The 14164-nt window shown below is 48.2% G+C and overlaps 1 protein-coding gene across 6 annotated transcripts in view; it reads left to right on the top strand.

The window, feature by feature from the left end:
• HCK (HCK proto-oncogene, Src family tyrosine kinase) overlaps positions 1-13924 on the top strand; it is a 38932-nt gene extending 25008 nt beyond the window's left edge. For 5 of the 6 annotated variants that reach the window (XM_089896676.1, XM_089896677.1, XM_089896678.1 and 2 more), the window contains 5 exons: positions 1105-1284; positions 2123-2199; positions 6874-7027; positions 9150-9281; positions 13402-13924. In XM_089896676.1, the coding sequence (XP_089752802.1) occupies positions 1105-1284; positions 2123-2199; positions 6874-7027; positions 9150-9281; positions 13402-13604 (746 nt within the window). In that variant the 3' untranslated portion in view covers positions 13605-13924. Of the gene's footprint in view, positions 1-1104; positions 1285-2122; positions 2200-6873; positions 7028-8767; positions 8920-9149; positions 9282-13401 lie in introns of those variants that run through there. The other variant, XR_016387906.1, reaches the window with a different exon arrangement.
• The last annotated feature ends 240 nt before the right edge of the window (positions 13925-14164 follow it).

Raw genomic sequence — 14164 nt, forward strand, 5'->3', positions numbered from 1 at the left:
TGAGCACCTGCCGTGTGCCCAGCGCCATGCTAGGGCATTGTGGAGCACCAAAAAGTCATATTCCACCCCTGCTGTCCTGCCTCTAACAACCTAAAAATAGCAAAGCCTGCTTTGCAGGACTGTGGGTTAGACACGATGCCTGGCCCAGTGCCTGGTGCCCCCCATTGTGTTTATACTCCACCACGTTCCAAATGGGAGTGAAGACAACTTACAGATATGCAAACAATTCAGCCAGAAAAAAATAAGGTTAAAATCCACGTATTTTAACTATATTTATTGAGAGCCTACTGTATGCCAGGCACTGAATAAGAGAATGTGGCAGAGAAAGTATGGAGAGGAAGGTAAGACAGATTGGGCTGATGAGGTTGGAAAACAAAAAATATTATATGAGGCCTTAGACTGTTACTACAGGAAGACCTCAACTCTGGATTAGAGCTTCCTGGCAGCCAAGGCAAACATGGAAACACAAGCAACAACGAGATTTACAAGATCAACAAGATGAAGCAGGGAAGGGGTAGGGTGAGGTGAGGGAACAGCATGTGCAAAGTCCCTGTGGTGGGAAAGGGAGTTGGCTGCTTGGGGGACTGAATGATACGCAGGCTGATTGGTGCACAAAAGGTAAGGGGGGTGTTGGTGGATGATGAGGCAAGGTGGGCAAGGCCAGATCACGCAGGGCCTTATGGACCATGATGAAACTGGTATTTATTTTGAGAGCAGTGTTAAGATTAAATAAACCATTTTAAGCAAAGATAGTATGTGTATGAATGTCTGACAAAACAAAGGTACGTGTGTGAGTGAGTGACATAATCTGAGTGATGTTTTAAGGTTATTCTTTAATCCCTGAAAGAGCCTTTGCAGATGAGGAAACCACAGTTCAGAGAGGTTGAGTGACTTGCCCAAGGGCACACAGCTAGGAAGTGGTAAACCGGCCCTCCAACCCACATCTGTCTAAGGCCAAAGCCCATGTCTCCCCTTCTCTCTCTAAGGGCTGAGATGAGCAGGGAAGGCGTCCTGGAGGAGGCAGGTCTGCACCCAGGTCTTCCAGAACTGTGGGGAAAGAGCAGTGGGTCCTGACCACCTTTCCTGCTCCCTGTTCCACTCCAGCCACCTACAACAAGCACACCAAGGTGGCCGTGAAGACGATGAAGCCCGGGAGCATGTCTGTGGACGCGTTCCTGGCAGAAGCCAACCTGATGAAAACTCTGCAGCACGACAAGCTGGTGAAGCTGCATGCTGTGGTCACGGAGGAGCCCATCTACATCATCACAGAGTTCATGGCCAAAGGTGCCACATGCTGGGAGCTGGGGATGCAGGCTGTGGCTCCTCCGGGTCAATTGCAGAGTCAAAGGTGACTCTGTCAAGGTTCTTGCCTTCAAGATTTCCCCAGTCTGGCCAGGAGCTCTTCTGACACGAGCTCACTGATCATCTTCATATCCATCCACCCCACCCTCCTGTTTGAGGGGGTGAAATCATGTTAGGGGGATGCCAGGAGAAGGGGAGCACATGGGCCCCTGGGAGAGCAGGTGGGGCCAGAATCCCTCTGGGTGATAGGAGAAGAGGCTTCTAGGGGTTCACTGTGAGCCCTAGAGCCTGGGGTGACTCCCTAAACCACCCCCCACCATCAGCCACCTTCCCTAGCTGGACCAATGCTCCAGAAAAAAGACTCAAAGCACTAAGACCTTTGTCAACCTTAAGAGTTGACAAAGCCTCCGTTCCAGGCTGCCCCCACCCTGCCTACACACAATCCAGGACGTCTCAGGGATTTTTTTTTTAGACCACCATTTCCCAATCATTTTCAATCCCTGCCCATTTCTCTATATACAGAAACATCTCACATGACCTCCATTTAGAGTGATTCATAATCTCAAAGCTTTTATCATTTTCTAAACACACAATTATGCCAACCTTATAAAACCATGCCCCCAGTCATCCAGCCTCAGAAAGCTGTCTCAGTCAAGGGACCAGTCTGGCAATCACAAAGTCGTTTTCCAAACGCCCAAATTCTGTTTCTCAGACACTAGGAGCGGTAAATACTTTTATTTAAATCCATTACTATGAACGATCTTAACCACACGCTAAAGTCCTGAGAGTAGTAAATGTTGCTTCACCCTCCCCGACACAGGCAGCCTGCTGGACTTCCTGAAAAGTGAAGAGGGCAGCAAGCAGCCATTGCCAAGACTCATCGACTTCTCAGCCCAGGTGAGAGTCTAATGGGGAAGTCTGGGGAGGGGGACAGGAAGGCAATTATCTCTTCAACAAATGTTTATTGATCACATACTATAGTAATAACAGTAATAATAGCTAACATTTATTGAGTGCTCGGGATTAAAGTATGCTTTTTCTATGTGCCTTCTATGTACTAACTCATGTAGTCCTCACATCAACCTTCTAGGGTGAGATTTTTGTTATCTATTCCTTTGTAACCAACCACTCCAAAGCTTAGTAGCCTGAAACAGCAACGTATTATTTCCCATGATTCTGTGGGGTTGACTGGGGTTGGCTGGGTGGTTTTTCTGCTCCACGTGGTGAAACTGAGGTTCCTCTTGTGGATGCATTCTGCTGAGAGCTTGCCTGGGGCTAGAATGTCCGAGGTGGTGGCTCATCCTCCAAGTCTCTCTCCAGTGGCCCCACGTCACTCAATAGGCCAACCAGAGCTCCTTTACATCCTGGCAGCGAGGTTCCAAGAGGGAATCTTCTAAGGGACCAAGCCGTAAATGAGCAAGCTCCGCTTGCATCGTGCTTACTAATGTCCCCTTGGCCAAAGCAAGTCCCATGCCCAGCCCTCAGTCAGTGTGGGAGGGGCTACACCATGAGTCCCAGGAGGCATGGTTCACTGGAAGCCACTGATGTAATAGTCTGGCCACAGATAGGTAATTGTCACTCCATTTTACAGAACAGGAAATTGAGGCACAGAGACGAAGTGAAGTACGGATGAGGAAACTAAGGCCCAGTGAGGTGGAGTAGCTTGCCTAAATTACTATGTTACTTTTAGGGGATACAGCAGTGAACAAAATGGAAAGTATTGCTGTCCTCCCAGGGGTTACACTTACTAAACAACTGAATCTCTTAGAGAACCAGGACCCAAGTGGTCCTGGCTCAGTGCCAAAAGAATGCAGTATCCAGCAAAATTTAAAATGTCCATAAATCACACAAACGCTTCTTAAAACCCCATTTTCTTTCTCATCTTCCCTTCACTTTCTACAGCTCTTCTCACCCCCAGCCTGAGTGCTTTTTACTTCTAGCCTCTCATTCTCTCCTATCTGTGGGAAAACAGGGGAGGAAAAGTCTGCTATGGGAGTACACGGCTGGAGCACTTAGCCCAGCCCAGGAGCAATCTGAGAAGGCTTCTCAGAGGAAGCGGTCTCTAGGCTGAGCCCTGAAGGATGAGTAGAAGTTAGGCAGATGAAGAGGAGAGGGAAGGGTATTCTAGGCAGAAGAAGCAGCCTGTGCCAAAGCCCAAAGGGCAAAACAAGAGCTCAGCCTGGTCAGTTGGAGCCTGGGCCTGGCAAAAATGCAGGGGGTGTGGCTTGCAGCCTGGAAGGTGTTAAGGGAGACGGGGCGCCTGGGCCTAGGGCTGGGCCTTCTGGAGATGCCTGAGGCAGAGTTCATTTGAGTACGCAAATCATGGGGGGGGGTGGGCAGAGGTATAATAAAAGACTTTACCTTTCAGAGCCTGGAATGCCAGAAGCCTATGGAAATCAAGACCTGGCATTTTCCCTTCAGTGGGCGCTGCCCCGGGGAAACAATAGTCTGGCCTGTTGCTAAATTATAACCATCAAACTGGCAGAAACCTTGCTGGGTGGAGGTTCACGGACTGGGGCAAGGACCACTCTCCTCATGGCACAGACAGGAAAATAGAAACCACAGGAGGGAAAGAGGTTCCAGGCCCTTGTGCATCAAGGAGCAGAGGTAGACTCAGAGCCCAGGGACAGGAAGGAGTCAACCTGGTGGCCTGATCTTCACTTCCAGTCTAGAGAGGCAGGTGGGCGCAGTCAGTGGAGGCTGCCCAGCCCTGTCACCAACTGGCTGTGGAGCCTCGGATCCACTCTGGGTCTTGGTCTCTCTATTTGTCAAATGAGGGAATTGGACCATCTCTGTGGTTTTCAAGTTTGAAAGCTTTTTCTTTTTTTTTTTTTTAAGCCATAACTCGGTTAGTCAAATGACTCTTGTAGAGCAGCTGAATACTTTAAAATAGATCAAAACAGAGCTGCTCTGATTGAAGCAGGTGGCCTTCATTTTGTCCCTCCAACCCCAGGATGACCTTGAGGTATCGATTGGATTCAGTTTGAAGAGCCCTGAGCTGGGATATCCCTACAGGCCCTTCCAGCGGGTTCTGTGATTCCCTGATACTCTGAGAAGCAAACCCAGTAATAACGCCTGACATCATGGCAGCCCACTTGGTGGGCATGAAATCTCACCACCTCATCAACCCCCAATTCGTAGACAAACCCTGAACCCAGTCAACCTATCCACTATTTGTTCAGTTGACAAATCCTTGAGAAGAACCACTATATACACATGGGCTTAGGAATCGCGTAGAGTTTTGCTATTGACCCCAGCTCTGCCTGTGTAGCTTTGAGCAAATTGCTTAACCTTTCTGAGGGCCACTTTCCTCAACAGGGACCATTATAGCCACTGTTGAAGTGAATAATTATATGCCAGACTCTGTTCTAAGCCCTGATGTAGACTTAGAGTATTAATCCTCACACGACCCCTTGGAAGAAGGTTCTATTGTCCCCATTTTACAGAGAAGAAAAGTGAGGCACAGAGGGTTAAAGTAGTTTGCTTGGAGATCACAGAGATATGGGGCTCAAATTGAGCTGGTCCAACCCCGGAGTCACCTAAGCCTTCTCATCGGCTGTCTCCTGAGTGGGGTTAGTCCCACCTGCCCCACTGAGCTCATGTGCTCATGTGCAAATTCATAACATGAGAGTCTGTCCCTGGGTACTGAAAAATGGTAACGACCAGCATTAGTGCCTGCTCTGTGCCAAACATTCAGGTAGAGTAATGGACACAGACCCTGAGCAGGGCTGTCAGATTTCCAGTCCTGGTCTCCACTTGGGCCAGTTAATTATTTCTCTAGGATTCAGTTTTCTCACCTGTAGAATAGTGCTGATATCAATAGTACCTCCCCCAAAGCAGAGAGTAAATGCTATTTAAGTTTGTTAAGCATTATCTATGATTAATGAATAAGCTACAACGTCCGCCGTTAATGTTACAGCTGTTGTTAACTGTTTGGTCGAGGAACTCCTTATAAATTTTCCACACCCCCAGGTCAGGACTCTGCCTTACCACAAACAAAATCAGAAAGTCTCACGTCTTTGTTGGAAAGCCTGGAGCCTCAGACCTCAGTTCCAATGGCCACAGGTGCTCCCTGCTGGCCACTTTCCACAAGTGCACCATCCACTTGCCTCAGACTTTGAACAGGCTTGTGTCTCGGTTTGGTCTGGTCAGAAGTCCCGCCTCCCCAAATAATCTCACCAGATTGCACCAGCTGCAGTTCTCCAGAGCACTGGAGTTCTGGGTAACTAGAGGCAGCTTGGGGTATGGGGAGTGGAAATCCACAGACAGGTTTGAGTCAGAATCTCCCTGGTGGTGTGATCTAGAAAATGTGTCCCTCCCCTGTACAACAGAAATGGTGATAATGCCTGCCTCAAGGACATTGAAGGCCAGTTTATGAACTATAAATGCTATTTTCTGAGTTTCTGAGGGTTAGTCATAAGCCTGTTTCTGAGGGTTAATGCACAAACCCTTGTAAGTGGAAAACGTCTCTAAGGAAAAATCCCACATCTTTCTGTCAGGCTTCCAAGGTCCCATTGTGAATAAGAATCCTCCACACAAGGTTGGGATTGACATATATACATTAATATGTATAAAATGGATAACTAATAAGAACCTGCTGTATAAAAAAATAAATAAAATAAAATTCAAAACAAAAAAAAGAATCCTCCACACAGTCCATTATGCATTCAGCAGCCATGATGACATTAAAATATATACCAGACCGTGTCACTCTCCTGCTCTAAGACTTCTCTCTTCCCTTTATGCTTAGAATACAACCCAACTGCCTCTCCTAACCTACAAGGTTCTTCCCAATCAGCAGCCTCCCTAACAACCTCAACTCCCCCAACTTCCCCTCTGGCAACTTCGGCTCAGCCACCTGTTCTATGAATACCCAAGCTCACTCCTACTTCTGGACCTTTGCTCACGGTGATGCTCTTACTTGACACACTTTTATCATCACTCAGATCTTTCCTAAAGTTTCACCTCATCAAAGCAGCCTTCCCTGACCATCCAATCCAAAACAGCCCTCTACACTTTGTGTCCTATTACCTGCTTCGTCCTTTCTTTATGGTACTTATTACCACCTGCAGGGACCTTGCCTGGCTCCCCACCTGTTCAAGCAATATGTCTGGCACCCATGAGACACTCAGTAGATATTTGTTGAATGAATAAAGGAATTTTCCCTACCCAGGCTTGGGGGTGAAGGAGGCATAAGAGATACAGCAGAATGTTATGTGAGCCTAGGTTGTTCCCAGAAGTGGAGTTGGGGATGAAAGCCCGTCGAAGTATACTGGTTTGTGTGTGTGTGGGTCCTTGGAGAAATAACACTTTTTCCTCAAAGCGTTCTTGGGAGGTCTTGCAGCTCTAGAGAAGCCCCAAACTGGCCCAGGCCCTGAGGATCCCCCCAGTCTGTCTGGGTAGACAGAGAAATGCCAACCTGAGCCCAGGACCCTCCCACATAAAAAGAGGGAGCTGGTGCACGTATTTTCCAGCCTTCTCACACTTGGACATTTCTCTTCTGCTTTTGGATGAAACCCACCTTGGGCTGGGCCAGATCCGAGGGTAAGGGTGTCTCTGTTTTGGGTGGAGATTGCAGAAGGCATGGCCTTCATCGAGCAGAGGAACTATATCCACCGAGACCTCCGAGCCGCCAACATCTTGGTGTCTGCGTCCCTGGTGTGCAAGATTGCTGACTTCGGCCTGGCGCGGATCATAGAGGACAATGAATACACAGCTCGGGAAGGTAGGGGATGCTGCCGAGGGCCCCGTGGAGCCCGCTCGGGTGGGTCGTGACTGTTGAGAGTTATGACCCGTGAAAGTGATTGGTAAAAATGCAAAGGTCTGTCCCAGTATCAGCTGTGAGTTATTAAGCTGGACGGACTCCTGGACATAGTGTCTTGGTCTGCAGAGTCTCCCCCAGTGACTGTGATCAGTTGTAGATTGGGTTAGTCAAGTCATGTTGAAATTAAGGGTAAGAGCAACGTTATGTGTAGTCGACAAAAACTGGGAAGCATCTAAATGTCCACAAATAGTAGAATGATATTTAAATTGGGGTATATCCACAGAATATAATATTATGTAACGATGAGAACTTACGAACCAGTGACACATGCAAAAAAGTAGATGACTCTCACGGCATAATATCGAAATAAAAGAACTCAGACAAAAAAGTAGATGCTGGATAGTTGCATCTATATAAAATTCAGAAACAGGCAAACACATATGTGAAGGTTGACAGCAGCAATATTCTTAAGAGCCCCAAAGTGGAAGCAGCCCAAATGTCCATCAACTGATACACAAAATGGGATATAGACATACAATGGAATATCATTTGGCCATAAAAAAAGGCATGAAGTACTAATATACCCTAAACATGGATAAACTTTGAAAACATCATGTTAAGTGAAAGAAGCCAGACACGAAGACCTATATTATATGATTCCATTTATATGAAATGCCCAGAACAAGCAAATCTACAGACAGAAAGTAGATTAACTCCAGCCTAGGGCTGGAGTGGGGACCTGGCAAGAAATGAGTAGTGACTGCTATGGTTTTGGGGGGTATGATGAAAATATTTTAAAACACAACTTTGTGAGTATACTAAGAACCATTGTACTGTATACTTTAGGTGGGTGAATTATATGGCCTGTGAATGTATCTCAAACAAAAAAAACAGGCAAAACTCATTTATGATGTTAGAGATCAGAATAATAGCTACCTGGATTGGGGGGGTTATTGACAGAGAGGGGGCCGGAGGGAACACTTCTGAGAAAGTGTTCTATATCTTGATCTGAGTGGTGATTACAAAGGGATATACATATATAAAATGCATCAAGTTGTGTATGAAAGATTTGTACATTTTATTTCATGTTTATTATGACACAATTTAAAAAATCTAAACTTAGGGCAACCACTAAAAGAATAGAGTGTAGGGCTTCCCTGGTAGCGCAGTGGTTGAGAGTCCGCCTGCTGATGCAGGGGACACGGGTTCGTCCCCCGGTCTGGGAAGATCCCACATGCCGCGGAGCGGCTGGGCCCGTGAGCCATGGCCGCTGAGCCTGCGCGTCCGGAGCCTGTGCTCCGCAACGGGAGAGGCCACAACAGTGAGAGGCCCGCATACCGCAAAAAAAAAAAAGAATAGAGTGTATAATTTCTAAACCAAGAGAGGATAAGCAGGAATAAAAAAAACTCTTTCAATCCCAAGGAAGGAAGGGATTGGGGAAAAAAAGAAAAAACATAGAGCATTTTCAGAACTTGACTATGTACTAAATCATAAAGCAGGTCTCAACAAACTCCGAAGAACATGTATCCTTTACACCACATTCCCCAACCACAGTGGAATTATGATAGAAATCACTCACCAAAGGTTAACTAAACCCATTCCAGACCAGAGGCAAGGAGGGGAGGACTAGAAGGGGAGACACCCAGTGACGGGGGAAACCTCAGAGGCCAAGAGCCAAAATCTTCCCTTTCCCCATTGCAGGGGGTTAGGGGGCGGAGGCATCAGATGTGACCTGGTCTCAAAGTCCCTTGAAGTTCTGCTGTCCCCAAAGATCCTGTGACCTCTAGGACTCCACTCTTCAGGAGTTGCAGTTCACCAGGACATCAGCTGAATCATTGAGGTGGCCCCAGAGAGTGAGTTCCCAGACACACCCCAGGCACCTCGGCCCACTCCTCCCCACTTTAGCCATCTGTCCTCAGGATGGATGTTCCTTGCTTCCATGGAGGCCAGATTGAGGGAAGTCACAGTTCTGCAGGGGGCAGACGTTGGCAGCTGTACCGCTGTCCTGTTCCCTTGCACTAGCAGAGACCCAGCCCTGACTGCTCCCCCGACTCAGCCTGACTCTGCTCTGTCCAAACCACAGGGGCCAAGTTCCCCATCAAGTGGACAGCTCCTGAAGCCATCAACTTTGGCTCCTTCACCATCAAGTCAGACGTCTGGTCCTTTGGTATCCTGCTGATGGAGATCGTCACCTACGGCCGGATCCCTTACCCAGGTAGGAGAGGGAACATCAGCTTGGGGCTGCTTCCAGGGCCCAGCCTGGCTCTCTTCTCTTGTCAGTGCGGCCATTCGGACCGAGTTTTTGTTTGTTTGTTTGTTATTTTGTTTATTTATTGTTATCAATTTCTTTTTTTTTTTTGGCTGCATCGGGTCTTCTTTGAGGCACGCGGGATCATTCGTTGCAGCATGCGAGCTCTTCGTTGTGGTGCGCGGGCTTCTCTCTAATTGTGGCTTGTGGGTTTTCCCTCTCTAGTTGTGGCACGCGGGCTCCAGAGCGCGTGGGCTCTGTAGTTTGCGGCACGGGGGCTCTCTAGTTGAGGCACACGAGCTCAGTAGTTGTGGCACACAGGCTTAGTTGCCCCACTGCATGTGAGATCTTAGTTCCCTGACCAGGTATCAAACCCACGTCCCCTGCATTGTAAGGTAGATTCTTTACCACTGGACCACCAGGGAAGTCCTGATTTTTATCAATATTTTTATTGAAGTATACTTGATTTACAATGTGTTAATTTCTGCTGTACAGCAAAGTGATTCAGTTATATACATTCTTTTTTTTAATATTCTTTTCCATTATGTTTTATCATAGGATACAGAATATAGTTCTCTGTGCTGTACAGTAGGACCTTGTTGTTTATCCATTCTATATATAAAAGCATCCATCTGCTAACCCCAACCTCCCACTCCATCCCTCCCCCAACCCCATCCCTCCCCCAACCCCTTCCCCCTTGCCAACCACCAGTCTGTTCTCTATGTCAGACTGAGTTCCTGGCCCTCACCCCCAACTTCCCCTCGCCTGCCCCATCTCGGTTAAAGCCTCCATTATCCATCCAGTTTCTTAGGCCTGAAATCTGGGAGCCTGCTTGGCCCTTCCTCTTCTCTCATCCGTTTCCACATCCAAGAAGTCACAGGGTTCTGGCCATTTGACTCCAAAACATCCCAAGTCGGCCCACTTCTAACTCCACAGCCTCCACCACCACCAGGCCAACATCCTCCCTCACCTCGCTGGTGCAGTGACCTCCTAATCAGACTCCCATCTCTCTAACAGGCCTTTCTCCACCTGAGACCAGAGGGATTTTTCTAAAACTGTGAACCAGATCTTTTCCCTTCTCCACCTCTAACTTTTTAATGGCCTCCCAGCATAATTAGGACAGAATCCCAACTCCTAATTGTGGCCTGCAGGTCCTTCATGATCCAGCCCCTGCCTACTTCTCCCATTTCATTTCATGCTGTACCCCACAGCCCAGTCATCTGAAGCAGCAACCTTTTTGGCACCAGGGACTGGTTTCACGGAAGACAGTTCTCCCACGGATGGAGGTGGGAGGGTGTTTCAGGTGGTAACGCGAGGGATGGGGAGCAATGGGGGGCAGCAGATGAAGCTCCGCTTGCTCACCCACCGTTCCTGTACTGGTCCATGCCCCGGTGGTTGGGGACCTCTGATCTAAAGTACCATACATGTCCCTGTGATTCTCATTCACAATACCCTATACTGTTTCATTCACAGCATTCATCACCACTGATAACTATATATTCATTTGGTATTTTCTCCATCAGACTCTGAGCTCTGTGAGGCCAGAAATCATTTCTGTATTCCTCACTGGTGCATCTGCACTGCCTACATTTGTGCTTGGCTCATAATGGGTGTCTAGTAACTATTCGTCAAATGGATGAATTTATCCCCATGCCTATGGGCAGCACCCTACACTGCGTAGACCATAGGGTATACAAAGATATACCCGACATGTAGATTGCCTGGGACTCAGTAAATAAAGTTGTTCTGTGTTCCTTTTCATTTGGGATGTATCCTAGGGTATCTGTAGCCAGAACACTGGGGAGAGGAGGCAAGGTGGATATAAAGAGTCCCTGACATTTTTTTTTTTTTTTTTCGCGGCACGCGGGCCTCTCACTGCTGTGGCCTCTCCCGTTGCGGAGCACAGGCTCCGGACACGCAGGCTCAGAGGCCATGGCTCATGGGCCCAGCCACTCCGCGGCATGTGGGATCTTCCCGGACCGGGTAACGAACCCCTGTCCCCTGCATCGGCAGGCGGACTCTCAACCACTGCGCCACCAGGGAAGTCCTGAGTTTTAATCCTGTCCCCATCAACTATTACACTTTGGGAAATCCACTTGACTTCTACCCTAGTTCTTCATCTGTAAAAATTATAGGTAATGATGTCAACTACCTTGCAGAAGTGGTTTTGAAGATTAGAAATAAAAGGTGTAGACACTTGGTTCACTCATCAGTATTTATCAAATTCCTACTGTGTGTTAGGCATGAAGGATACAGTGCATGAAGGATACAGTAAGAGACAAGGTCCCTGCTCAGCAGGAGCTCACGTTCTAGCCTGGAGGAACACACACTAAACAGACACACACTCTCAGTGGAGATCACTGCAGAGAAGAAAATGAAGCAGGGGCTCGGGAGAGGGGGTGACATGGGCCTCCTGCGGACAGGGAGCACTGTCAGAGCAGGTCATATTTGAGCGGAAAGCCAGCTGAGTGAAGATCTGGGGAAAGGATTCCAGGTAGAAGGTACTGCCAGCTCTTAGGGCCTGCGGTGTGCCTGAAGAATAGCAAGGAAGCCAGGTAGCTGGAGACAAGGAATGAGAGCAGACGGTACGTGAGGGGGTTGGCAGGGGCCCAGTCAGGCAGGACCCATAGTCATGGTGAAGCCTATAGGTGTTAGTCTAAGTATACAGAAGCCATTGGAGGATTCTAGGCAGGGAAGTGGCATCGTCTGATTTCCACGTTTAAGTGATGCTTTGGTTTAGTGTGGAGAGTGCATCAGGGCTGGGGAGATGGTGGGAGCTGCAGCAATGGCACAGGCAATGGTGACAGTCGTAACAGATATAAGTTGATGAGTTGGTGCTGTGTTTTATAAGAAGAAAGGATGTGGCTTACTGATGTGGAAGGTGAGGGAGAGAGAAGAATCAAGGATGAGTCTCCTTGTTTTGATTGAGCAACTGGCTGCATGATGGTCTGGGAATAGAAATTCAAGAATTCTGTTTCAGCCCTGTTAAATTTGAGGTGACTTGTAGACACCCAAGTACGGATGTTCAAGGAAGCACTTGGATCTATGAATATGTTTGGTGTTCAGGACTGGTAATATAAAATTGGGGATCATAGATGTTTAAACGTTTGTTCTTGAGGATAACTAACATAAACTTTAATTGAACAAAGAAATGTTCCCGGGGCTTCCCTGGTGGCGCAGTGGTTGTGAATCTGCCTGCTAATGCAGGGGACAGGGGTTCGAGCCCTGGTCTGGGAGGATCCCACATGCCGCGGAGCAACTAGGCCTGTGAGCCACAGCTACTGAGCCTGCGCGTCTGGAGCCTGTGCTCCGCAACAAGGGAGGCCGCGATAGTGAGAGGCCCGCGCACTGCGATAAAGAGTGGCCCCCGCTTGCCACAACTAGAGAAAGCCCTTGCACAGAAACGAAGACCCAACACAGCAAAAATAAATTAATTAATTAATAAACTCCTACCCCCAACATCTTCTAAAAAAAAAAAAAAATGTTCCCACTCGTAGGGTGACACTGAGTCTAGCTATCTGACTGTTTTATCTTGAGGGTACACCAATAAAAACCAGGCAATGGGTTATGGAATGCTGTATCCATTAGGATGCATTAGGCTGCAAGTAACAAATTATCAGGCTAAGAGTGGTGGAAACAATAGGTAAGTTATTATTCCCCAGAGCAAGGAGTCTGGCACTGGTGACTGGTCAGTTCAGTTGCTCAAAGGCTCTCGGGACTCTGGGTTGGTTCCTCTGTGACTGTCTTCCCCATGTGGTCAGATGGCTGCTGCAGCTCCAAAGATCACATTGTGTCAGTGTCCAAAGGAAGAAGGAAGGGTGTGTCCTCCAAAGCCTCTTTTCTCATAAGGGAGAAAAACCTTGCCTGAAAGTTTCCTGGGAGTCTCCCCATCAGCTCCATTGGCCCAAACTGGGCACCAGGCCCCTGCCCTCACTGCAGGGGTGGCTGGGGAAGGGATACCTGGCTTTCACAGTGGGAGGAGCTCAGCTCCCATGGGGAGGTGGGGAGTGATGGTTGTTGGGGAGGCAACGGTGTCTGCCACCCCAACCCCAATCCCTCCCTTTTCAATTCCATGGCTCCTTCTCAGGGATGTCAAACCCCGAGGTGATCCGGGCACTGGAGCGGGGGTACCGGATGCCTCGACCAGAGCACTGCCCCAAGGAGCTCTACAACATCATGACTCGCTGCTGGAAGAACCACCCCGAGGAACGGCCCACCTTCGAATACATCCAGAGTGTGCTGGATGACTTCTACACGGCCACCGAGGGCCAGTACCAACAGCAGCCATGACGGGGGGCGGCCAGGCAGGGCCAGGCACTGAGGCCACGCCTGCGCAGGGGCTCCAGCACCATCTGCCCAGCACCTGCTCACCTTTCCCACTCCCAGACACCCACCCTCTCTCCAGCCACAATTCCTCATCTGTCAAGTGGGTGGGTTGGACCGGACAATCTCTTTTTGACTCTAGCAATCCACAATCTGCCAATCTCAGGACACCCCCGGTTGATATTTCTATTGCCTGGGACAGCTGGATTCCAGTTACAGCTGTGGTTTGGATGGAGAACTTTAAAAATAATGAAATAAATATTTAAATAAAAGATCTGAATGCTAAAGGTTTTACTAACAGTTTGACTTGTCTTGTCCTGCCAATTTCTGAACATTTGCCTTTTGCTGGATGTCAAGTCAAAGGGGGAAGGACTGGCAAAGAGAAGTGGGGTTCAGTGCTCACAGTTTTCTAACTGCCCCCAAATACTTGCTGGCTGTATTAGTTTCCTATGGCTTCTGTAACAAATTAGCACAAACTTGATGGCTTAAAACAAAACAAATTTATTGTCTTGCAGTTCCATAGGTCA

This window comes from Delphinapterus leucas, chromosome 15, assembly GCF_059928025.1.
Source record: "Delphinapterus leucas isolate spDelLeu-1000000601 "Yukka" chromosome 15, BTC_Dleu_Yukka2, whole genome shotgun sequence".
In the NCBI taxonomy this organism is placed as follows: domain Eukaryota; kingdom Metazoa; phylum Chordata; class Mammalia; order Artiodactyla; family Monodontidae; genus Delphinapterus; species Delphinapterus leucas.